We start from the raw sequence: 26,882 nt of genomic DNA, 5'->3' as shown, positions 1-26,882 counted from the left end.
CTGCACGGGCAACTTATCTGCACACAAAGTTCCTTCCGACGCGCACACGCACGCACACACGCACGCACACATATGTGCTGTACATTCGCCCCCTTAAATGAACTTAGCAGCGGGTTTCCATGCAGCCCAGGACGAGAAAATAAAAATGAGGGGGAAAAAAACGAGGCTCCTGCGACAAACGCACTCAGCATAAATAAACATGAATGTCTGCTCGGTGTTTATTTACAGAGAGGGGAAGGAACAAAAATTCATTTTTTTTTAACCCCCCACCCCCTCCACCGCCACCACCCTTTTACCGCGCTTATTTAGATGTCAAAGTTTCTAAGCTGTTTCTAAATGCCAGGATTAATTGTTGACGTCGGCCAGGTCTGGGGGGCTTATCCATTTCCCTCATTTTCACATCACAGCCACGGGGACCCAGTGTGAAATGTGCAAATTGACCGTCCCAGAGTAATTGCGAGGCCATCTCTTGTGCTCTCTCCAGTAAAACTCGCGCCTTCATTACCATTCATGAAATGCAGCCCCCTTTCCCAGGAAATGTGGAGAAATGCAAATGTCGAGCGGGGCGGCGGCGGGCAGGCGGCCGGGGGAAAGGGGGGAGGGGGTGGGGGGGGTTGCGGGCGGACTGCGGGGAGGCCACGGTGCCCCGCGCAAGTTGGCCATGACTCTTATATACTGTGTCAGGGACCCATGTTGACTCGCACACAGGCGAGCGTGCACGTGAGCGTGCACCCCCAGCAGGCTTCCCGTCCCAGCCCAGCCCAGCCCGGCTCAGCCCAGCCCGGCCCGGCCCGGCCCAACCCAGGCCTTTTCTTTCTTTCTTTCTTTCTTTCTTTTTTTTTTACATTCCTCCATCCTCCCTTCCTTTCTCTGATGGCTACATATAATATGACAAAGAGAATGCTGCTCTGAAATTTAGTTCTGAGCGAAAGGCAGCGAGGGCGCGGCGAGGAGCGCTCGCACAGCTGAGGGAATCAATTACCGGCAGATCTGAGGGAGAAACGGCACGTATGTGGTTTCTCTTCAAAAAAAGATTATGCAGCATGAATGATGTCAGTGAAGGTGAGAGTCTGCGTGTCAGGAACAACAGAGAGCTGCCGAAACACCTGCAGAAAATGAATTTAACAAAATAAAGCAAGTTTTTTTTTTTTTCTGCATCATGGGAGATAAACTTTTTCCCCCCTCTTTTTTTTTCCCTGATAAAGTAATGAGTCCACAGGATGGATTATCAGCGCAGCGCCGGGTTTCATATCTCAACCCCGAGACTTATTTAATGAATCAAAATACTCTCTCGCAGCTCGGCCTCGTTATATAAGGACGTGGAATAAAAGGGATGTATTATTTATCTCTTAGCGTGGGTGTCCAGCTTGTGCCGCCGCAGTCATGATTACATTCCAGCCGTCGCTCACGGCTGCGCGGGCGCGTCGGCAAAGAAGCGCAACGCAGCCTTGATTCCGCCGCAGCCACCGGGAATGCGCGTCGCCATGAATGTTTTTTTTTTCCCAATTTTTTTTTTTTTTTTTTTTTTTCCCTTTTTGCAGAAAGATAAACTACACACATCCCCCCAAGACGAAAAAAAAAAAACCCTGCAGTGGCAGTGGGGCGGGTGGGGGGGAGAAAAAGGGACTTTATCTCCAAAGACACACTGCACGATTCGCCCACTCTCCGCGAGCTCCGGCCAAGAGGAGGTGGCGTCGTATGGAATACAGACGTGGCGCTGGTGGTGAGGGGGAGGCGGCGGTATATATAGCTGTAACCAGGCGCTACAGTAAATGGCGGATTCAAAGAGCTACCTCTCCACCACGGCGCGGCGGAAAGGATTATTGAGTCGAGCTGACAGCCAGTAAATTGGATTTTAGTCAAACCAGGAGGAGGGAGGGGGGGGGGTGTGGAGGGTGGGTTGGTGGGGGGGGTCGCAACACAAATATCGGAGGGCTGCAACACTGACAACATATGCCAAAAAAAATGAGAAATTTGCTGGGTTTTTTTCCAGGAGAGACAGCAGCGCGCGCTCTGACAGGAGACAACCTATTTGCGGGAAGCTGATTTCCGCGGCGCTGAGAGTGAAGTGAGACCCGGAGAAAACAGCTTTCATCACGGCCGCCCGCCCGCCCGGCCGTTCCTTCCTTCCTTCGCCCCGACGCAAAAAACATTCCTTACACGACGCACGACGCAGTTTTTTTTCTTCTTCTTTTTTTCCTCTTGTTGACGTTTTCCTCCCCGCGTCTGTTTGCGGAGGCTGCCGCAGGTGGAGGAACGCACGCTGAGACCCAATCCACCGCCGGAGCCACCTGCAGCACTGTGCCGCTCCCACCTCCCAGAGAGAAGCTGGAGACTGTGGAAGAGGGAAAGAGGGGACGCAAAGAAAAAAAAAACAGCAATCTTTAAGTCTGCGCTAACTGCCAGGGCCGCAAACTCTCATTAGCAAACATCTCCCCCTGTTGGAGGGACGTGTTCAAGCCGGCGGTGGCGTCGTTCGCCGGTGTTGCAGAAACAGACGGCGGTTCAGTCACAAGATGGAAAATAAATAAATTCATTAACAATTAAGGGCTTTATTGGCTGGTGGCTGGGGAGGGTAGCAGACCCACCAGCTCAGGCCTCCCGCCTTTAATTTCACCTCGTGGACCGACCGGCCCCGCCCACCCCCGCGCCCCCCTGCACGATTGGACAACAAAGGGGTCACATGTGACAGAGGCGGGAGTCACAGCGCAGCGCTACGGAGATAATTGCCGTGTGATAAAGAGGTGATTGCGCTGCGGCACCGGGGAAGGAGTGTTTGCCATCAGGTTGCAATTAAAAAAAAAAAAAAAAAAGCCAGATGAGCGCCGCCGGTGAGGAGGAAACTTTTTCGACGTTCCCCTTTTTCATTTCCCGCTCCCACTTTTAGCCTTTTGTTTCTCTTCACTTCACTCCTCGTTTTGACAAAGAAAGCAGGAGAAAAAAAAAGCCCTGTGATAGTGAAGACCTGCTCATTTACATTTGCCATCTCCCTGACTTTGTGGGTGCTGAAATTAAAAAAGAAAGTTGCTTTGAATATTATGCCTTTGAAAATTTGAAAGAGGAAACAAAAAAAAAAATCCACGTAACGTTTATTAAAACGGAACTGTCTTTTTCTCCGCATAACAACTGAGCCGTATCGTGATTTAATTTTTAATTATTATTTTGAAAAGAGTCGTGGCACATCCCCAGGATCACTGTGCGCCTTCCGTTTTTGCATATTGCTAAACGTCATTTTTATTTATTTATTTTTGTCGCAACAAAACGCCACAAGTACCGGAGCCGTTGGCCGTGACCATCTGATGGATGGCGCTCAGGATTCGCATTACCTGAGGACGCGCGTCAGGAAATTGCCTGATATTCTGCAGTCCTACACTATTCATTCATTCCAGCTCCGCTATCGCCACATCTTGCACCGTGGCCGGTATGAGAGCACTGGGCCCTGCACCAATAGGATGCAGTCTGATTACAATCTACCCCCCCAACCCCTCAACTCCACCCCCCGGGTCCCCGGCCGGCTCTGGAAGCAGCGGGCAGAGCCTGATAAAAAGGGGAAGAGGGGAAAAGAAACACTGAGCGGCGTGACAGTGTTTGTGTCGTAACACCCGCGCAGTCGGAGCCTTCAGCCCCGAGTCCGACCCCCCGCCCCGTCGGCATCCTAATGGGGTTGGTGGTGGTTGGTGGGGGGGGGGTTCAACCATGTCACCGCCAAAAGCCGAGGAGCCTCAGAACCTCCGAAACCTCTTTGTTTGCTTCTGTCTCGCTGCTTCTCTTTAGTTTCCCTGCCGCTGCTTCTCCGCCGTCTCCTCCTCCCTCCTTTTTTTTTTTTTTTTTTTTTTTTTCAAAAAAGGCCCAATTCATCTTATTTGCAGAGGAATGGCTGACACCCATTTGTCACACTGAAATTATGCAAATGACAAAAAGGGGGGCTGGAGCAGATAGCGAGGCACGCGGGCTAATGGATGATGCAGCCGGCGGCGGGCATCCTGCAGCAGGACACTCGCTTTCAGCCCACCTGACAGGGGCACTGTGGGAAAATAATTGGCTTTCCTCCGTCGTCAGCCCCTCCCCCCCCCCCACCCCCCACCCCCGCCCATCCTTCCTCCGCCGCGCCGCCACCACGCAAATGCGAGCTGAGTGGCATTCCATACCCGCCGATGTTTCACAACATCATCATTTGCATTAGCGGCAGTGGCAGAGGCGTTTGATTTCTGCTTACGCGTCGTTCCGAGGCGCACCGGCCCGCCGCCGGCCGACAGCGGCGCCGTCCCTCACACATGGGATGCGCGTGTTTTTGCTTGGAGACCACGCCGCCCCCCTCGGGACGTCGGTTCCAAAGTGCAATTAGCAGGTGACGTGGGGGTTGTTAACACAGAGACGTGCAAACTTGGAAAAACGAGACGAGAGCTGAAGAAGCTTCAAATAGTGTTGTTGTGTCTTTATGCCGCATCCTGAGGCAGTGGTACAAATGTATTTATTAGAAAAATGATGGATGGATGGCCAGAAAACAAAATTAAAACATTGAGGCATCAATGAGTCCGTTTGTGACATCACAGAGGGCAAAAATGTTGCCATTTGTGTTTATTTGGTTGGTTTGGATTAACACAAAAAAAATAATTAATTAATTTTCTTTTCAACCCGAAGCCATTGTGTTGTTCAAGTTCTGACCTTTTGAGTCGAACACGCTTTTTCTGAAAAAAGTGGAGCAAGGAAAAAAAGGTGAAGGCTGAGCAATTCTTGTTCCATCTGACAGACGGAGGCTATTATTATTCGAAAACAGTGATGAGGCCAAACTTACATAACATTGAATTGAAGAAGCAGACACACTCAGACTACCAGGACCATTTTTCCCAGAGCCAGACTGGCAGGACTGTGGCTGGTGTGCTGGTCGGGAGGTCAGAGTTGACCTCCAGGTTTGGATGGTGGCACCAGGGCGACGGTGGCAGGAAACAAACCCACTTGCTCATTGGCGCCCCAGACGCTGTTACACAATGGTGGATTTTCTCCTGAATTAGGTATTCAGCCTGTTGTTTGCACAAGAAGAATCCCAGCCGAGTGAGTGCTGACACTCGGAAAGTGTTGACAGCCCCTCATGCCTGTTGTGTGTGCGTGTGCGTGTGTGTTGCAGTGTCTGTGTGCAGCGCGGTGCAGCAGTGCATGTGAGCATGTCCTATGCATATGAATAAACACAATGAAGGACTGCACCGCAGGAAAATAGTGGGCCGCGGCGGAGAGAGGGGCGGCGGGATAAATGAAAAACCTATTGACGTTCTCTCTCTTTCGGGAGGATCATCCACAGGCTGCAAACTGACAGCTGCAGCAATTTTAGGACTAACACGCTGTATTACCATGCGTAGTCTGGTGTAGCGGCTTGCAGGATACACCTGCATTTAGGAGATTGCGGCGCAGTGACTTGTGGTCCGGCTTCAGCGACGCCTCCCCACGAAGCGAAAAAGTCACGTCGCTAAAGCAAATCTGAGGCGATGGGCGTCGTCGTGGCGACACCCAATGTTAAATATGATCATTTTTCTGATATTTTTCTTTCATTCCAGCTTGGCACAATTATTTCTTTACAAAAAAAAAATCTGCATATTTAGCCCTGTGTTTGCAGCTTTTGTTAGCCTCCTGGCTCCGTGATACTTCCTGTTTAGTGGTACGACCAAATCCTGTAGTATCTTCCACATGCATGAGGCAGATCAGACACCTGGAGTGCCACCAATTCACCAGTGCCCCTTGTGACATCACAGATGGTTGCAGAACTGTGTGTCTTGGCACCCGTTTTCTGCCACAAAAAAAAAAAAAATCAAAGCAGAAGACGCAAAAGGAAGGAGTCCTCATTTCTGCAGCATTCACCGACTTGCCTGTGATAGACATTAGTAATAGAGCACAGATAAGGTGGACAAGGTGGATCCAGGCCTGCTGTTTCGGGACTAAATGGTAGAAAGCAGATTTTTGGACTTGATGAGCTGTCAGCTGACAAACAGCCAGGAGGAGTCTGTGTTCGAAAACACGGCTGGTATTTAGAATAAAGAGCCTCATTGCTCGTTGGCTCCTCGGCGCAGCCAGCTGGAGAATTGTGAAGTTGTTTTTTTTTTGTTGTTTTTTTTTTGTTTTTTTCTCGAAAAATGTGGAACGCGGCGCGGCGCGGCGCTCCCGCAAAACTTTTGGGCCCCGTTTCTCTGAGCGCGGGAGATAATGTGCACATGTCAATGCCTTGATTTGTATGAGCCCGGCAGACAGCTATTAAATCGTTGCTGCAGCTGGTGACAGGGCTCCTGCTGCGGGAATAGACAGATTCACTAAACATAGGTTGACAGGCTTCTCTTTTTCTCTTCCCCCCTCCTCCCTTTCTTTTATTCCGCTCTACTTTCTCTGTGCTTTCCGTGCGCCATCCATCCATCAACCTCACCGTGCATCCCTCCCTCTCCACCTCCTCCATCCCTCCCTCTCTCCCTCCCTCCATCCGCCGCCGCTTCTCCTCGCCCTCGCCAACCTTCCCCCGTCTTTTGTTTGACTCTTCCCCCAACTCACTGTTTTTTCCATTACTGTCTGTCCTCTCCTCCCCTCTCTCACCCCCCACCCCCCCCGCCACCTTCTCACACGCACACACTGTCCGTGCCGCGCCATTCCAAACAACCACTCCACCTCTTCCGGCACCTCCGCCCACCTCCCCGTGTCCCTCTTCTTTAGCTCATGCAGCAGCAGGCAGCCATCATGGCAGCCAGCCACGGAGGTTACCTCACGCCCAGCGTGGCCTTCCCCGCCACGCAGATCCACCAGATGGGGGCGCTCAACATCAACAGCCTCCCACCCACCCCCATGACCCCGGTGTCGGGTGAGTTTCATCAAGCCCTCGGTGAGCACTCACTTTTATTCCCCCTCTTTTATCCCCTTATTTTTTTGTTTGCAAGAGTGCGTGAACTCTGTGTGTGTCTGTGTGCATGCGCGTGTGCACCTTTGTGTGTGTGTGTGTGTGTGTGCACGCTTGCGGGATGTTTGCAGGTTCGCGTTCGTTTCTCTGTGCGTATTTGTGCGCCAGCGTGTTTGCAGGAGGTCAACTGGTGTTCTTCGACCGTGCCAGCGTGAATATCGGCTCTTCCAACAAACCACGATTTGTGTTTACGTTGTGAGCGTGTGCGAGGTTTTTCTTTTTCTTTTTTTTTTGCATTATAACAATAACAAAACAAGGCGTCGCAGCGAAGCCAGGAGAGAGGATACCTTCTTTCTGGTAATCCAAGATTATTCCACTGGTGGGGAAGTGAGACTAATGGAAAAAAAAAAAGAAAGAAAGGTTTCGTGGGATTTGCATGTTTATGTTGTTTGCCAACGCGGAAGATATTTGGGGATAGTGGCGGCAGAAGAAGAGGGAATATCAATAAGTAAGTTTACAGATAAGCCGCTAATTTCCCAGTAGAGTTTTGACCTTGGGCTTTGAAGCGCCTGCGCCGCGATCTGCATGCGGCGGGTTTTTGTTTTCCATAACAAACATCCTCCCCATGCAGATACGTTGCAGAGGGAAGAGGCGAAGGACTTTGAAATTCCTACCCACTGCACTGCATTTGCTTATTCAGCACTGCTTCATTTTCCTTGAGACAGAGGAAACTTCAAGATACTCGGCTCCCGACAAAAGCAGCAGCCGAAAATAAATAATACAGGATGCTTCAGAGTTTCTTCGCCGCGCTGCCTCGCTCACCTACTTTGTCAACACTGCAAGTCTCCAGCTTTCGTGTTGTTGTTTTTTTCTCTCTCTCCCTCTCCCTCTCCCTCTCGCTCTCTCTAAAGGTGACGACTTTGGTAACTTTAAGCCAATCAGTGCGAGAGGTAGCGCCGCCATCAAAGCAAACGGCGCCTATTTTAGGATTTCTTTAAGGCCATCGCAGGAAGAAGCCGACTCCGCTCGCTCGCTGCTTCCTGTGTGAGCGGAGAAATATTCTCCTAACTAGCTGCTCTGTTCCGCTCCGCTTCGCTCGCTTTTAAACGCAGACGCAGAGAAACGGTGCAGCTTCTGCTCTTTAATCCACGTGACTTCAGTGGCGGCGATCCGCGCGCTCGCGCTAACGACAAAAGGGTCTCTGCTAATTGCACGTGTGCGGATTTCAACACGCGCTCCGCACATGCGTCGCACATCTGTGATCATTTTTTAAACGTGGGGGGAGGGGAAGTGGGGATACATCTGCAGGGGGGCGAGGCTCATTTGTCAAATATTCATGTTTTCAGTGCAAAGTTTGCACTTTTGGGCGGCGATAATCAATCAGAGGCTGTGATTAAAGGACTGCGGCTCAGTCTTGCTGAGAAGCCTCTTATTTTGACGTCCAAAGAAGTGACAGCGCGGCAAGTCGGTTCTTTCTGTGTGTGTGTGTGTGGGGGGGGGGGGTTCTCGGCAGAGTGATAGTGATGAAAGAAGAGGCGCCCCCGCGCGAAATCACGTGCGGCTTTTGTGCTGCGCGTCAGTGTTCCGACGCTCTGGAGATGATCCCAAAAAAATCAGTGACGGACACTGAAAAGCAAACTTGTCCGTTTTTTTTCTAGTACCGATGCCGGGGTTGGCCGTTCGACCCGTTCTCGTAAAATACGGCCTATACCACGACAGGGATACCAGTTGTATATGTATGATACGATGAGCAAATTTGTGTTTGTACTGCGGCACTGTAAGTGAAACTTAGACAGTCGCCCTGTTCCAGAAAACATGCTGAGGAATGTTGGTCAAATTACAGAACATCTATGGAAAAAAATAAAACAAACAAACAAAGTAATTACACATTAATTCGTAATGTGTAGTACTTATTGAGTACTACTCGTTATCAGTGAGTACTGGAATGCAAGTACTCGTACTTCTATTGGTGCATCACTAGTCTTGTCTTTACACCACACAGATCCTCAGAGAGTGACTCACTTTCAGACGTGAGTCAGTGAAAAGAATCGCCTCTCCCGTCGCCGGCCGATTGGCGATATTTTTGCAAAGTTTGCAAGGACGACGGTGCCAACACGCTTTTCACTGCTTTTACAGACACACGGCGAATGCGAGAGGAGGAGGGGTGGGGGGGGAAAAGGGCTCCGACTAATTCTGTGAATCAGATGTTTGTGAAGCGTCTCCCCGCTGTGCAAAAAGCTCCACTCAGCCGCTCGCCTTGCGAGAGTGAATGTGATATTATTGCCGGCGAGAAATCGTGGCGTTCATTGAATTTTCAAGGTCTGCCGTGAATATTAAATGTTCTATTTTTCCCCCTTCGTCATTCATTAAGACGAGCAGACGGCTCTCTGCAGCGGTGCTCCGGCCTGCTGCTGCCGCCGCTGCTGCTGCTGCTGCTGCTGCTGCTGCTGCTGCTGCTGCAGCTCCCCTTCAGTTCCCTTCTCACGCTTCTCACTTATTTAGGTTTCATTGAAGGAATGCATAACACCGCTGGCTGGGCTGTCTGCATAAGTAGGGCAAGAGACTCTGACATTACTCAGAGGGTGGAAGACGTCTGCCACGAGTCGGTGAAATAATTCATCGCGATATCGGAGTCTGTTTAAAGGGTGTGGAAGCCGAGTTCCCACCCCCTCGCCCCCCCCTCCAAACCGCCCCCGCCTCCCCCCGCGCCGTCGGCCAAAGTTGTCGGGCCGTTTCATCAGCAGAATTCCACCTCCAAACAAATCCATACACTCCGACGTCTGACAGGCGTGAGTGATGTTCAGATGCGTCAAACGCGACGAGGTTAGGAATTACTTTTAATCCGGCCTTCTTTGGGGAAAAAAAATGGGAGTAATTGCTATTTGATGGCAAGGCACTTTCCCCCCCTCCTCCCTGTTTGCATTAACATAAAGCTCATTAAGCCGACTTAATTTTTGAAACAACGCCGCTGCCGCTCGAGCTAAACATCGGACATTAATTCTCCCCCCACTCCCTCCAAATGTTCGCTTTCACCTCTGCAACGCACAACGCGACAGTTAGTTACGGCGGCGGGGTGGGCCGGGAGGGGGGAGGAGGTGGAAGAGGCGCTCAGAGGTTAAGGGTGCGACAACCGAAAACAATGAGACATCCGTTCGATCAACAGATGCAGGGCATTTAAGCTCGATGGCGCATAAGCAGTTTGCCAGATGGCACGGCTGATTAGCGCATGTATCCTTACAATGATGCATGATGATGCTTTTTGAAAATAATGTTCGCCAGGTGCGGCTCCCCGAGCGCCGGCGCGAGAAAATAAAAAAAAAGAAAAGTTGGAGACAGGAAAAAAAAGAGAGAGGGAAGAAAACAACGAGATGGAGGGAGGGAGGGATGGAGCGAGGGAGAAGTGGGAGAGCAGGAAGCGGGAGATGCGGAGATAAAGGGGGTCCGGGGGAGGAGAGGAAACTGGCGAGATGCGGCTCCTGCCGGGTGTGTGTGTGTGTGTGTGTGTGTGTGTGTGTGTGTGTGTGTGTGCGTGTGTGTGTGTGCGTGTGTGCGGCGTGTCAAGGATGCTTTGTTAAGATGTGAGAAGTGTGTAATCAAAGTCCCTCTAATGTTCTGTTGCGTGCCGCCGCCTCGGCGCTGCCGACGAACATGCTCAAGTACATATTACGGCAAATACACTGCAGATGCTCCGCAGCCGGAGAGAGAGAGAGAGAGAGAGTGGGAGAAAGAGAGAGAGAGAGAGAGCATACCCTTCCCCCCCTCCTCCCAGCCTCCCTCCCCCCCTCCCTCCTCCCACCAGCACGCATCCGAGCAGGGTTACACAATTAACGCTGAAGACTGCCGCGGTGACAAACGCCAGCGCGCTAATGAGCTGTGTGACACACTGATCCTATTCACTATATATTCCTCCAAGAGAGGCGGCGGGCGCTGCAGGAAGACTTCCTGCTCTCCGGAGAGAGAAGAGGGAAAAACAAACTGTATTCCGGGCCTGTGCTGCGGATTAGAGGAAGGTGGCGGCGGGTCGAAACGCGCAGAGCACGTTTCACTCTTGATCACGTGATCAATGCCTGATATACAAAACAGAGCAACTGAAAACAAGCAGCACTAAAAAGTGTTAGCGCTCATGACTGAATTAGAATTCCATGTTGAAAGCAATACTGTGCGAGCTTCCCTCTGGTCTCGTGATCAATTGATACAATCAATGCGAGATGCGCTGATCCACTTTTTGCCATTTCCAATCCATCCAATAGAGACATTCCAGTGGCGACACTGACTGGGGTATATCATATATTTATATCATATATTAATGAGTTGTTTTGTTTTGGGATTTTTTTCTTATTATTATGATATGATGTGTCACACAAAGAGAATCAGGTGTTTGAATCACTCGAGTCACTCAGTCAAGTGCTTGGAATTCCATATGTGCACACAAGGTCCACCCACTGACTCACACCGTTAAAACAACAGGAACCACTTGATATAGGAAAAGATGAAAATCATTGTGCACAAAGAAAGTTAGCTCGCTAGCTAACTGCAGAGGGCTCCTCCTTTGAGAACCCAAGAGTCTCTTGCCCTAGCCAACCAGCCAGCTAGCTAGCTAGCGGTAGCAGTTGGCACAGACTATAGGAACCGTGAGTCACGAGTCAGTAAAAGGACTCTGGAGTTTTGAAGGATTCGTCGCCGGTGCATTGGGGCCCCTGGAGACGCTGCTCCAACGCACTGCTGTGACTGGCTTGTCTTGCCGTTTGATGATGTGAGAGCCAAGTATCTCCACATGAAGGACACAGTGCGTTTGCCAACTGCCGAGCCACTTTCCCAGCTCCGTTTTCCCTCTTCTTTTTGAAAAAAGATGTCCTTCCCCGTACCCACATTTATTATTCACAACTTTAAGGACCAGATGGGTATTTTTTTTCTCCTTTTCATGCTCTTTGAGTTTAAATACACCACATTTTAAATCAGCTGGATGAAAGCATCTTTTCTCCCCGCCTTTTTTTCCCGTTCTTCTCCTTTTTTTTAACGCTTATCGCACGCACTCCTGTGAGAGACGGCCCTCGCGCCGGTAATGACAGCACTCTCCACTTTGGGTTTAGCATTCGCCGTTGATTTAAATGTATAATTAGCATAATAAATACTTCTGTCGCTTGTCGAGGCTTCTTTCAGTAAAGTAATCACTGCGAGGAGCAAATCATGGGTTTTCCACTCTGAGAAAAAAAAAGAACCAAGCTAGAAGATAAATATGAATTTTGGGCCTGGCAGGTCGCACGTCTTTCTCCTGGTAATACAAGTGGGGGGGACAGATAGTCGAGAGCTGTGGCTGGATAGAATATGTATGTAAACGCCTGTCTCCAAAATCTCCATTCAGACAAGCCAGAGTGGGAAATAACATCCTATTACGGGGCAGCGTGGCCACACCCCACCCCACCCCCGACACACACACACACACACACACACACACACACACACACACACACACACACACACAGTCCCCACGATGGGGGCCACACGCGTTCCAGCGTCCTCATGCGTTGCATCGTAAACTGGCTCTGAATGTAATTTCCCTGCACAATGCAACAACCGCTGCACGTGTCCACTGAGGTATAAAATAAAAATGCCTGGGTATTATTTAGCTGAGAGAATTGTGGTGGTGGTGGTGGTGGGGCGGAGGGTCGGAGACGCTCCCGTCTCTCCTGACAGGAGAGTTTTCTCGGCCACGATGCTCGTTGTAGAAGGTGACAAAGCCACGTTGCTGCTTTTGACCTTTTTGTGTTTTGAGCAGCTCAGTTATTTTAATACACCCCCCCCCCCCCCCCCCCCAAATTTGCCCAGCTTTTATTTCCCCGTCTTAATTATCGTGCTTATTCAACGTCCGTGTCACCTCGGGGCGTAATGACCTGAGCGGCGCGGTTCCTCTGCCGTGTGCATTTATATTTTCTACAATGGATGTCAACAGCCGACCACCCACAGCTTTATGCATGTAAGGAGTCCAGCAGCACTCCCGCCGACCGACCGACCGACCGCCGCTATCACTGCCACGCGCTCACACGGCAGACGCCGACTCCCACAGTAGCAGCAGCAGCTAAGCCCAGGGAAAATGAATTTGCCTGATGATGGAGAGGGTGCATTATCTGGCGCTACAGCAGAGTGCGTGTGGCCCGAGCTAGACTGCCTGTCTCTGGCCCCTTCAGTAAAAAGAAATAGTAGCGGCGGGTCTCATGGGTCCCCGGGAGCAGAATGGGCTGAAGCTGCAGTCTAATTCATCACGGCTCGGAGGGGAAAGCCGAGCGATCGTGCAGAGGGAGAAGGAGAAGAAGAAGGAGAAGAAACCAGTGCAACAGCTCTCGCTGGACCTCCAACCTTCCCCAACCCATCACCACCACCACCACCCCTGGTCATTGCGGTTGCCTGCCAGGCTTGTCAGCCTTCCTCATGACTTAAATGCTGAGGCAAGGAGAGAAAAGGAGGAGGGGATTTTGTGTGTGTGTGTGTGTGTGGGGGGGGGGGGGGAAGGGGGGGGGGGGGTAATAAGTGTAGGTAAAGAGGAGACGATTCCATACGGACGTGTGGACGGCAGTGGGTCATGTGCAGCACGTTTCGAACTCACATGGACGTAAATCTCTGAAACCCTGGGGGGCAGAGCTACGTGATGGCCAGCAGGGTCTGTGCTCAACACTGCACTACAGCATCTCAAGTCATATCTGTCATATATGTATTCAGACTGCGTTCAGACTGCAGGTGAATCTGATCCTTCCTCAATTCTGATTTTCAGGGCTGACCGTCCACACTGTTTTTAGCAAGTGTCCAAATGGGATCTTGCTCTGTTCAGACTGGACCACATGACGGACCCATCTGACAGGTTGCTGTAGCAACGACGTCGGAGCGGAGGCGCCGTCCAGTGCAGCGTGTAGTGTGTGACGTCATATAATTGCGGCACTTGTTGCAATACATGCCCTGGAGCTTGGCTTGAATGGAGCTACTGTGTCTCCCCACAGACTGATGAGCCAATGAGTTTCCTCCTCTGTCCAGGGACTACTGTTTTCTACTTCTTCTGTCTGCGAAATCGGATTTCACGTGATTTGTGACTGTTCAGACTACAAAAGTAGCCATCCGGTTTCAATCTGGATTGGCTAAAAATCAGATTTGGGCTGGCAGTCTGAACGAGGCGTAATGTATTTCTGACTTGATGATTCGATTTTGGAAACAAAGAAGTATAATGTAATACTAATCCTAGGGCAGTGGGAACAAGCTGATATAGGTTTACTAATATTAATATCAACATGGGTGAAGATTCACTGTCCTCCAATTGCTGGTTGATTCAGTGGAGACAGGCCGACTGTTCTAAGGTCACCCTGAAAACAGTTCATAAATACAAACAGCTTCGGTGACAGTAAAAATCATAAAAACAGTCATGTAGTCATTTCAGGTATCTACTCACTGCCTCCCCTGTGTGAGTCATGATCTCACCCTGCGCCCTCCCCCCCCCCCAAGGAAAAATTTCGACTGCGGATGGCGATTGTTTACTCAATCTGGACGAGCCTCTCGCAGGAGCTCCTTCAACTCGCGCCGCCAGATTGCCAGGATATGGCACGCCGGAGGGTTTCCGTGACAACCCGCGGCCCTCCCGTCCAATCAGGGGCCGAGGTGGCTCCCAGATTGAGAGGTGGTCCTCGGGGGAGTCGTACTTCAGCGGGCTCGGATGCCTCGCCGCGGCACGGGGGCCCTTTTAGAGAGAGAGAGAGACCATCACGCAGTGAGATTCTGCTCAAAATGGGCACTTTGATGTTCCCGGCATAATTGGAAACACTTTTCAAAGGAGGGTCCTTTTTAAAAGGCGCTGAATGGGAGAGGACAGGGAGCATCCAATTTCAGCGCCACTCATGAAGCCTCCCTGCGAGCGCCCGTCAGCCGCGTACCACAACACAATGTGTCGCGACCCGCCCCGTTTTTCAAGCGGCGCCGGCTGTTGTTATTTTGTCTTTTTTTTATGATGTATAAAAGTAAGAGCTGCATCTTTTGTTGTGTTTGTGAAGCATATTTTTTATTTATTTTTTTTCCTTCCTACCTGCGAACCCGAGTGAACCCACCCTGCTGTAATCTCCTTACATTTGGGCTCCGGATCTCCTTTTTTTTTTTTTTTTTACCCTTCCTTTTTTTTCCCATCTCTCTCTCTCTCCCTCTCTCCCTCTCTCTCTCTGAAGTTGCATCGAGGTTTCATCATCTCGAGCGGTGGGAGCCGGCAGGGTATCGCGCAAACACTGCGGACGGGCTCATTTTTCACAGGTTGACTTTTTTTTTTTTTTTTTTTGAATGCCGCAGCCCTCCTGCAGGAGGCGACGCCGCACCACGCCGCCCGCGGCTCCCGCCTTTGAGCGCGACGTCCGCAAACGACCTTTATTTTGCGCGAGCGTGCATGTGATGTGCGCTTGCCCGCTGGGATGTGCCCCAAGTTGTGTTTTCTTTTTCTTTTTTCTCCCCCCTTTGTTTACAATCAGAAAACATCTGCCTGCGTGTGCTTTCATTACTTTTTTTCTCATACCCTAGGTCTCCACGGTGCGGTGCAGATGATGTTGTGCTGCGTCGATTCGGTTGCAGTGAACCTTTTTTGTTTTCTTTTCTTTTCTCAATCTCCCGCCAGGCCTCAGTTCTCCGCCAGCCAACATCACCACCTCCGCCGTGCCCAGCATCGTCACGCCCATCGTCAACGGCTTCACCGGCATCCCGCATCAGCCTAACGGACACCCGGCCGTGGAGACGATGTACACCAACGGCCTGCCGCCCTACTCCACCCAGAGCCCCACGGCGGCCGACACCCTCCAGCAAGCCTTCACCGGGGTGCAGCAGTACACAGGTGTGGGGACTGGCAGCCTCTGTTTACTACCATGTTTACTACTCTGCCGCTCTGGTTCCGGGCAAAAACACTAAATGTTGAATGGCTCCCATATCGCACACATTTTTCAGATCATTTGTTCTTCTTCTACTTCCTGGACTCTGGTGGGGTAGCATCCATCCGAATGGTTCATCATCCCATAGACATATCTCCAGATTTATTTAGCCCTCTGTTTACAGCCTCCTGTCAAACCACTGGGCCTTTGTTGCTTTGTTAGATCTGACGCACGTCTATAAAGATGCAAAACCAAGAATGTGACAGCTGGCACACAGTAGCAGAACTTGTCGCTAATCTGGCAGATCTAAGTGCCACGTTGATTCCTATCCTCTGAAACTTGGATAAAGTAATGGAAATGCAGGACGGGACAAAAATAAGGCAACATCATGGTGGTCTCAGAGACAACGAACAATGACCAACCTATGTGCTGTCACTAATCTAGGGGATGGCATTGATCCCTGTTGTGACATCACAAAAGGTCGATTTATTTGACTGTTTTTTGTTTGTTTTTTTCAGAAGAAGCAGGTTAGAGAAACATAATTCCTGAAAAATATTGGTGGACAGATTTTTTTTTTTTTTTTTGCCAAATCGGGAGCCTTTAAAGTGCACGGCATGTGCACGTTCGGATGGAGTTGGGTTTTGCGCCTCGCAGCCGAACATCAGAGAGCCTTTGATGACATGTGTTGTACCTGCGTGTTTGACCTCAGGCATCCTTGACACCGTTCTCTCTCTCTCTCTGCCCGTTTCCCCCGCTCCGTTTTATTTCTCCCTCCCGCTGTTCCCCGCTTCCCTCCTTCCCCCTCCGCCCCTCCCCCCATCCTCAGCGATCTACCCAGCCACCACGCTGACTCCCATTGGCCAGACGCTGCCCCAGCCACCCCAGGTCATCCAGCAGCAGCAGCAGAGAGAAGGTGAGGGTGAGAGAACATTATTACTTTATACACTTCACGCACCTCACCCTGTGTAATAGACACACAAAGGAGGTGGGGGGGAGCTAATGCGCTCACCTCATTCCGGGGCGACACATGTATGAAGGATGTGAAAGTTGCCTCTGTACACGTCTCTTTCTCTGTAATTAAGAAATTGATTAAAACGGCAGCGTGGACCAGTGTAGATATTTAAGCTGGAGCATGACTGTTTTACAGTGAACAGCTTAAATTGAATATATATATGCTCATCAACGACGTGCTGTGGTTTTTTTTTTTACATATCTGGCGAGTATGACAGAAGTGGTGAATCAACCCTTGATTAAATATTAAATCCAATGAAATAGTCAAGAAGAAAAAAAATGATGGAAGAGTGCTAATGTGGCAGTTTTTGCACCCCGATAAAAATGCACGATACGCTCACCTGCTGAGAGTTCACACTGCAGTAATTCATACCAGTTCCAATGAAGTGGTAATTTGCAGTCAATCGGCGGCAGTATTTCTGTTCTTATTGGGCCTGTACTGAAATGTGGAGCTTTAATAATACTCTCTGACACAAAGGGCCTGATTTACTGAGATTCCAAGTGGAGATCGCTAAAATGTCTGCTAACCCGAGCAGACTGAGGGTTTGTTGGGTGGCAGAGAGTTTACACTTGGAGCAGGAGGGAGCGCAAGCACAGGAAGGATTTCAACGCCGTGGGGTCGGAGGAAATGGTGGCAAATGTACATTTTATGAAGGAAAGAAAGTAAGAAAATGAGCTACAGGCAACATTAAGAGAAAATCACATTATATAAGAAGAGATTAAAAAAAGGATTGTTTAAAAAGATCCTGGATTCAAAGCAGGCGATATCTGCAGCAAAGTGGCAGCAACTGTATGCAGAGATGTTCTGATTAGTATTAGATGTACCAAAATGCAGAAACAGTAGTTTAAGCCATGCTTGTGTGTGCATGTCTGAACTAAACAAAACGACACACAACAAAACAATAGTGTAATAAAGTGTACAATATTGTTGCCATAAATTATGGAGCAGTAACAGAGAGGCAGAGGTTCCCAGAGTCAAATCTAGACTTGGAGGAGCTGTAACAGCTCTCATCCTCACATTCCTGCCTGCCGTTATCACAGGTCATCCAGTGAGGCTGCAAATCCATCACTGGCTGCGCCGGGAGGAGTGGAACACTTCTTACTAAACTTTGTTATTAAAAGAAAAAATAAGTGGGGCAGGATGTGTCTTACATCGATGTCAACGCTGATAGTCGCTGGTTGGAGAATCTGGCAGAATCCAGATAATCTAGATTTACTCTCTCATGTTCAATCTGCAAGATCTCCCCAAATGTAAATAAACGCTTTCGAGCCCGGGCTGTGTGCCGTCAGTCGGACCGGTCGGACTCATGCGTTTAGGACGAGTTATGTTTTATCGCTGATAACGTCGCCGTCCGGGGGAAAAATCTATTTCCACTTATCTTGATTTAGCTGACGCCAAAAGAGTGCGTTGGATGGGGATGACAAATGAACGGCTCCCGCTCTCTCCCCCCCTCCCCCCCGCCTCCGCATCCAGGTCCCGAGGGCTGTAACCTGTTCATCTACCACCTGCCGCAGGAGTTCGGAGACAATGAGCTCATGCAGATGTTTCTGCCCTTTGGCACCGTCATCTCCTCGAAGGTCTTCATGGACCGGGCGACAAACCAGAGCAAGTGCTTCGGTGAGTGAGTCTCTGCTACTCGGGCATACAATTCAAACTCATTTCTCTTCATATCTCCTTAGCTGCCGACGCAGAGATGACAAAGCGTTCACGTCTCAGTAAGAGAAATGCAGCTACTTACTTTCATAAGTGTTGCACAGAAAGGAGAAAAGTTTTGGCGGTCGGAGAACTGCCCTGCGTCGCGTTTATCCCAAAGCATTCAGACACTTTGTGGGTGTCGTGCAAAAACTCACAGCTGAGGTGCAAAACTTAACATTGCTGGTCACAGTTTGGCAAATCTTTTCAAGTTTTAAAGCAAGACGGCACAGCAGACAGAATAATCAATTATTAAAAAAGAAAGAAAGAAAAAAAGACATTTACCATCAACGCAGCACTGTATTAAGAGGTGCAGAAATGCTGCAGTTCACACTCCAGGCCTGTTGGTGGCGATGGTGTCGCTGCCAAAGACACACACCAGACAAAAAAATATGTCTGTACGATTACAATGAATTCAGTGTATTCAGGAACTACATTGAATATATAATCATTGAAACAAAGACCAGAAGGAGAAGAAGATGGAACGGCCAATAGGAGGCGCTGCTTCCCAAAGAAAATGGGTAAAGTGTGTAAACACAGAAGTGTTTGGAGATTCGGACTCCAGTTTCAAAAAGTAGGATATTCCGGCTTCAAAAATGCCATGTTCATGGTAATAAAAATACATTTTGCAGGTACTTCCAAATTTGAGCACGGCCTCTACGGTTTTAAAAGAATGGGGGGGGGGGAAAGACCTGGAAAACGTTTGTTCAGCTGCCTCAGATGTGGATGCCGTTTGACGGGATTGAATGATCTTTCCTCCAAGTGACTGACCTGAATTTACATCTTGATGACTGATGTTGTTTTTTGGCACTGGTTGTAAGGAGCACGATGGGGAGGAGGGGGCAAAAAAAAAAAAAAACGTCCTGAATACATTGTAGTCAAACAAGCCGCATCGTCAGTCGATGTGTGTTTGTGTTTGTGTTTGTGTATGTGTGTGTGTGTGTGTGTGTGTGTGTGTGTGTGTGTGTGTGTGTGTGTGTGTGTGTGTGTGTGTGTGTGTGTGTGTGTGTGTGTTTGTGTGTGTGTGTGTGTGTGCGTGTGTGTTTGGAGGGGGTGGGTGGGTCTCGTCCTTGTTGCTGTTTGGCAGCTGCGTGACCTGGAAACCTTCAGGTGCTGCTGGATCAGCATCCACGTCACCGTTCCGTAACCCCAAATATCTGTCAATATCCTACACACATACACACCTCACAGGCCTCCCCGCCCATTTAGCTCCACCAGCACACACACACACACACACACACACAGAGGCGGGGGGGGCAGCAACAAGCCACGGGGCTTGGACAAACTTTGAGGAGGCCGTGGAGAGGCGGTGGGCGGGGTGGTGTTGTTGTATGAGTGTGTGTGTGTGTGTGTGGGTTGGTGGGGGAATATGTGTGATGGAGAAAGGCAAAGGACAATTATGGATCAGCGTTTGTTTTCACTTCGGCGAACGGCGGCGGAAGCCCAGGGCCAAATTGATCGGCATCGCTCTCCCTGGGGGGACTTAATAACATATAAATTCATGAAAGAAGAGCTATTTGCGCTATTGACATGTACACTATGCATTTACAACATAATGTCAGGCCCGGGGAAGGAGGCAGCCCCGCCGGTGTAATTAATCGCGGCGGGAGAAAGAGGGGATAAACCGGGATTGATGGCGGGAACGCGTGACAGGGACTCCCTGCTCACGTCTCCATCAGCAGCGAACGGGTTAATCAACCTGATGGCAGGTTTCGGTTGGTGGCCCTCCCCTCCGCTCCTCCTCCTGCGCCACCGCCACCACCCTCGGTGTTTGCCTCAGCCCTTCCTCGGCGCTGCCCAGAAGTCGCCCTAATGGGCCGAGCCGCAGCCAGGCAGCCAGGGCAGGCGCGTCTCTCCCAGGTGGCCGTGGACGTGGAGAGACTCCTGCTGCTTTTCACGGGTCATCGACTCTTCCTAATGACAGCGCACACACGGGGGAGCGCATCAAGCGGAGACACACTCCACTGCAGTTTCTGGTCACTGAGTCCTCCAGGCTCTATTTTTTTTTTTTTTTTTTTTTAGATACACGATGAAAACAGGAAGTCCAGCGTGGATTTGGGGAGGGGTGCATCATGGGTAAAGGCTCTGCGAAGCGTGTTGTGCGTACGTGTGTGTGACACACACATGGTCTCTTTGTAATCAGTGGCTCTTGTCGCTCCTGCGTCTGACTCATGCGCACGTGACTCCTCCGCTCCTGCTGGGGCTTTTCTGGCGATGTCAAAGAGCTTTCCGAGCAGAGGAATATGAGAAAGTTTTATTTGTTTTCTGATATTTTTCTTTCTGATTATAAATGGACCGAAATCTGCTCTTGTAATCCCCTTGACAGATTGGTGCTTTGTTTTCCAACAACGTGCCAAACGCTCATTTGCCAAACCTTGTAGTGTCTTGTTTGTGTTAGCGACAGTAGTATAAGTCCCCCCGTTATGCAAAACTCTGTGCTTTCCAGCAATGATACTGTCAGTGAACTCCCAGAAAATGAGAACGAGTCTGTTTTTGTTTTTTTTCTTAACTCTCAGAAAGTGTGCTTGAAAGACACGGTTCTGGAACTCAGCCCTTTGTGATGTCACCGAGGGCATTGATGCCCCTCCAGCCAAGTGTTTGGTCCCAGCCTCTCTGACCAGCTCACAACCGCCTTGTTTTTAGCAGGAAGCCAAAAGCACTTTTGCAGGAGGCTATAAACAGAGGGCTAAATATGCTGCTTTCTGGACATCCAGAGAGTTTGGGGATAATGAACCATGCAGCTGCTCCCCTGGAGTGCAGGGTGAGTTTAAAAGCAGCCTGAAAATGGGTATAATATGGGCACTGTCACGTTCTATAGGCTGTGCAGCTACAGTTTTAAGGCTCTTGTGAGAATTATATATATCTGTCTCACTCTCTGCATTTGGAAATGGGGAAATATAGATGATTATGAATAATACATCGTTTAAGTACGAAACTGCAATAAACAGCGGAGGAGAGGGGTAAAAATACATTTCTGTCTCATAAAGAGCACCAGACAGACTTGTTAAAGTTCCCGAGATCCTTTTTTTTTTTTTTTTTTCCCCCTCCTCCCCTCATTACCAGCACCTCCGACACGGTGTCATCATGATAAATGATTTGTAACTTTCTTATTTTTACAAAGTGCATCCCTTGCTGCGTCCGCTGGCACTGTTACTCTTGACCTTGAGAGTTCTGTCTTGTCTTGCGCCTCGGTGGGGGGACGAGGGGAGGGCGGCAGAGCAGCTTGATGTAACATCACTGCCAGACAAAAGCTGTCAGCGAGGAGACATCACACAAGTGATGCCTTGTGACAGTTTCCCTGCCGCACACGGAGCTATTTTAGATGTTGCAGCTGTGACGAGGAGTTGCAGAGGAACTGGTAAAGGGAAAAAGATAGTCCTGTATTGTTGCAACCTTACGGTGCTGAACTCTTATATGTTGTTCAAAACAAATATTCAGCATATATACATGCATGGGTACGTATAAATACCTATATACATACATACATACATACATACATACATACATATACATATATATATGTATATATACATATATGTATGTGTGTATATATATATATATATATATATATATATATATACATATATACACACATACATATGCATATGTATGCTGCAGCATATACATATATACATATATATATATACATACACAGTATGTATATACATACATACATAGTGACACCAATTGCGGCTAACATTTTTTGTGCCAGCATTTGCACCTGGAGCTCGGTGTCGCAGGTTCACTGATCGGAGCGTTTATTACCATGTTATGTCTGGTGTTGTTGTGCGGCGGGGCCACATGGGGGAGTGTTTGACCTGTAAAGGCTGTCGAGACAGATGGCTGGTGTCAGCGCCTCTCCACGTGAGCGCCGCCGTCCCCGGGTGCTCTGAGCTCGACTCCTCGCTGTGGCGAGGTGCTCAATGTTTTTCCATATCAACCCCAGTGGGGTTCCAATGGGCCGCCGGGAGCCGCTTCTCGCCTCAGCAGCGCCATCTAGCCCCCGTCAGAGGTACTGAGAAGCACCGTGGTCCCGCGGCGGCCCACATTGCGTCTTCGCGCCCATTAGTGCTCCCGCATGTTGACCCCGTTTCCTTCCACGCTCCTCTTGGATTCCCTCCGTAACGCTAGGAAAACCTTGTGTGCGTCCGCAGGCTTTGTGAGCTTCGACAACCCTGCGAGTGCACAGGCAGCTATCCAGGCCATGAATGGCTTTCAGATCGGAATGAAGAGGTTGAAAGTCCAGCTAAAGAGACCGAAGGACGCCAGTCGCCCCTACTGACACAGCCTACCTTCAGTATTCACTGCAGCAGCACAGGTACTCACTCACTCACACACACACACACACACACACACACACACACACACACACACACACACACACACACACACCTGAATATATTCTGCTGAAAATAAACATCAATCTGAGAATCTTGGGAGTAAATTTGTTTTGCGCTGTGCATCGATTTGGCGCTTTTACTGCCGCACGTGTAAATGTAAATATTGTAGCGTCTAGCGGCGCTCTCACATCCAAAAGACCTACAGAAACCACAGGGGGCGATTTCATATGCAGCACAGCATGGGGTGTTAATTATAGGAAAATCTGTCATGCCGGTGATTGACGGAGATTGATTGGTGTGCCAGCGTGGGTGAGCTCTCTCCAGACCATTACGCTGATATAATGGAGCCATATTGGACCGTCCAAAGTTTAAAGAAACGGATCTTTGGAATGACAATTTAATGAGCAGTGAGATCTGAAATTGCCCTTTCTCTCTCCTCTCTTCTCTCGATGCCCATCTCTCAGGATTTAGAGGACGCGTGGAGAAGTCTGGGAGGAGTTCTACTTTTTTCTTTGAGAGCAAAACATGTTCTGGCGACGACGACGACGACGACAACGACGACAACGACAAAAGAATCGACGCGCGAGGAGTTTTTCGAAGACATATCAGCATTTCCGTACGAAGACGTAGGTTTCAGCAGATGAGAGCGGAGGTGGAGGAGGAGGCTTCACTGGGGGGGACTTAACAGCAACAGATGGCAAAGTGCAGGAAAGACAAGAAGAAGCGGAGGAGAAGATGCGATGAGACTGAGGGAGGGAAAAAAAAACAGAACTTTTTTTCTTGTTGAGACTTGAATTGTTAATTAAGCAACAAACTTACAAACAAAAGAGCAGCAACGACAAATAGATTTCTATATACATATTATATACACATATATATAAGGAAAGCGGCGCTTGTGGCTTTTACTGTACTGGACAAATGAGGGTTAAAACTTGAAGATCAAGAAACACGGCGGAGGAAAAGGAGCTCTGCTGTGCGTCCACTGACAGACTTTCTTTCTCTTTCCCCTTTTTTCTCGTATTCTCTCACCGTCTCTCTCGGCAAGCGCAGAACTACTCTTGACTCTCGGCGGTCTCCGAGGTTTCCTTTATCGACAGTAGAACTGCAACTCTCTCACCCCTAAGGGACCAAAGGACCAAACATTTTTATCCTTCTGAACAGTAATATATAGTATTGATGATACTAATACTACAGACTACTACTAATAATATTACAAAATTTAAACTTAAGAAGAAATACTAGCTTCAGGTTGAAAAAAAAGAAGAAGAACAAGAAGAACAAGAAGAAGAACAAGAAGAAGAAGAAGAAAAGGGTTTTCTTTTCTTTTGACATTTATAGCTTCTGGGGGTTTGAACATATTAAAGCAAAACAGGAAAAAAAAATGTATTACAAAAAACTATACTAAGTTAGTGGTGTAGCATATGGGGTTAGAAGTCGATTTGGGCATGTTCAAACTTGTATTTTTAATTTGTCTCCCATTGCTTTGATGGCAGCGTTTCATCTCGGACGTCTCCCGGTGCCAAAAGTGACAAAAACAAATGGCCTCTCACTCTGTTGCATGAAAAACCTGGCTGCTGCTGCTACTGCTCCAGCTGCTCCAGCTGCTGCTGTTGCTGCTCCTGCTCCAAAGTGCATCTGACTACGCCAAACCGTCCACCACCGCGTCCCTACGACTGAGGGGAGGGGGGGAAATTCTGACTAATCATCGACGCCTCAATATTACAGCTAATCTGACCGTAAAGCGGCGCGCTCCAAGTGCCGCCCCGGCCCGAGCCCGATGTGCCAGCAGTAAAGCGGCGCGGCGTCTCTAACGGCTTAATAAAATATACAAATGAGCCTGACGGAGGCTGTAAAATATTTCCATCAGGCCCATCGCGGGCGGCTCCTCCGGTTCCTCCAGCTGCCTCCCAGCAGGTGCCAGCGACCGTCCTCCTCGCCACTCTGGTGCGTCTATGGCGTCTTAATAGGGACCATCGGTCCACCGGCCGGGCGGGGGCGGGGGGGGGGACCTGCAGCATAATTAGGATAATGGTAATATTGATCAGATGGGGGACCGGCGCCGCGGGGCAGCAGATGCACAATCAATTACACATTGGCATTTTCAATGGATTGACTGAGTGACAGAGTTCATTTTTCTCCACCTCCCTCCACCTCCAGCCGCTCCCTTCCGACGCCTCATTGTGCAAAAAAAAATGCGGCACTGAGCCGCGACCTCCACGGTTCTGCCGTCGTTGGGTCGAGAGGCGGAAATATCAGCCGTGCACGCACTGCGTACCAGATTCAGGTCTGGCGGCCCGGCCCGGCATGGCTAGCCTCGCCTTCGCAGGTCAAATTAAGGGCCAAATGATCCATCAATTAGACAGCAGCAGGCCTGTGAGTGCAGCCGCTGCAGCTGCCGCCACCGCCGCCTCGGCAGAGCGACAGCTCGCCATTAGCGGCGGTCGCAGGCGCACAGTGTGGCACATCACGCAGCCTCCCTGGGGATTAATTAACTGCGGTCGGCGGCGGCGTGGTACTGTAGCGAGGGAAAAACACAGAGCGTCCGAGATGAACTCTGCCCCTTCATGACTCTCTTATCTAAATCCATCTCTTGCTCAGATTCAGTTTTCCCTGTTTTTTTTTTTTTTTTTTTACTTATTGTATTTATTTATTTACTTTTCTTTTTTTTTTTCTTTTTTCTTTTTTTAATCTGAGCAGTTCCTTTTCCCAGCATGCCCCCTTTTGTTGACTCACCTCTGCTCTGGACCTTGTGAGACTCGGGCTCTGTGATCAGCGCTCCGAACTGTAAACAGCAGCACACACCGCAGCGCCGCTTCGGTCTTCGGCCTCCACGCACCTCCGCGGTCGGAGGAGACGGCCGGCGGACCTCGGCACCCCCCCACAGGAGCTGCTGACGAGTGGCCGAGCTTCACTTCAGCTTCACATGACCAGTATCGGGAAGGGCGGGGGGAGAGAGGGGAAGGGGGGGCATGCCTTTACTCCCCTTCAATGAATTGCCAAAAAATTGTGCAGACATATCCGGAACATCCACAGAGGTGAATTGTGCACAGGATTTTTTTTCCCTTTTTGAACAGACATGTGACTTTTAAGGGGAAGTACGGGATCATGCATCGTGCACTGCGGGAGGAAGGTCATTTGAGGCTGTGGCGTCTCGAAGCTAAAAGTTACATTTGATAAATATTCACCGGAAGGCAGCTTGCGTTCACCCCAGCTGAGTTGGTTTGCTCTCTCTTCGGCTCCACACATATGTAGGAAGCCATGCTGTACGCTATATTTCCCCGGGCCGTACAAGGCCTTATAAACCCCCTCAAAAAAAAAAAAAACTGCTCCTGTGGGATTTCGACCAGCGAGTGAGCTGGATGGGGTTTTTCTCTACTTTTTTTTTTTTTTTTTTTTTTTTTTTCATTATTTAAATAATTAAAATCAAATTAAATTTGGCCTTCACAACAGCTCGGGTAATATAAATTAAAGGCGCCAGCTGTGGCTGAAATGTAATGAGCCTGAGAAGATGTTGAGTTTCTGTCACTCTGCTCGCAAAGAGTGAGAAAAGACAGAAACTCGATCCGACGCAATTAAAAGCGCCGGCGGTTTGAGGGGAGCGAGCGGCCCTTCATACACATGGAAATGAAGAAAAGTGAAGCAACGAGACGAGCGAAAGAACTGCATTTTACTGCGAGTTCTTTGCTGCGAGTAGCTGACACAGGAAGCGCTGCTAAAAGAAAAAGAACTTATTAGGCTGCATGTGGTCAGACAAGTTTATCTTTCACATGTTTTCACTCTTGCCTCCATTTTATTCTCATTATTTTTTGTCTCTTTTCAAAAAAAAAAAAAATATCATCCTACCATTGTGCCCTTTCGATCTCTGAGCATGCTCAATGAGGGCTGGGAGGGTAAAAGATTATGATTATGGTACTACTTGTAATGACAATATGATTCTTTGACTATGGTTTGAATGCTAAGGATAGTGACTTATTATAAATATGAAATCTGTATATTATGGAGAATCAGCACAGGACCTTTGTCTGGGTACGTGTAGGGGGTTAGGATTTGATATTGGGAGGGAGGGGAGGGGTGTTGGAGGGGAGGGGGAG

General features: G+C 49.3%; 1 protein-coding gene across 8 annotated transcripts in view; it reads left to right on the top strand.

Annotated features, from left to right (window-relative positions):
* Positions 1–26,192, top strand: part of celf5a (cugbp, Elav-like family member 5a) — a 180,917-nt gene extending 154,725 nt beyond the window's left edge. For 2 of the 8 annotated variants that reach the window (XM_076039486.1, XM_076039485.1), the window contains exons 7-12: positions 6,688–6,832; positions 15,501–15,713; positions 16,574–16,666; positions 18,233–18,376; positions 22,606–22,769; positions 23,256–26,192. In XM_076039486.1, coding sequence (XP_075895601.1) covers positions 6,688–6,832; positions 15,501–15,713; positions 16,574–16,666; positions 18,233–18,376; positions 22,606–22,733 — 723 coding nt within the window. In that variant the 3' untranslated portion in view covers positions 22,734–22,769; positions 23,256–26,192. Of the gene's footprint in view, positions 1–6,687; positions 6,854–15,500; positions 15,714–16,573; positions 16,667–18,232; positions 18,377–22,605; positions 22,770–23,255 lie in introns of all 8 variants that reach the window. The other 6 variants (XM_076039488.1, XM_076039483.1, XM_076039482.1 and 3 more) reach the window with 4 other exon arrangements.
* Positions 26,193–26,882: the final 690 nt, after the last annotated feature.

This window comes from Nelusetta ayraudi, unplaced genomic scaffold (genome assembly GCF_046127955.1).
Source record: "Nelusetta ayraudi isolate G7.1 ecotype Tasmania unplaced genomic scaffold, CSIRO-AGI_Nayr_v1 ptg000059l, whole genome shotgun sequence".
NCBI classification, from domain to species: Eukaryota; Metazoa; Chordata; class Actinopteri; order Tetraodontiformes; family Monacanthidae; genus Nelusetta; species Nelusetta ayraudi.
Note: the sequence above shows the minus strand (reverse complement) of the source record. Positions and strands in the feature narration are given on the sequence as shown.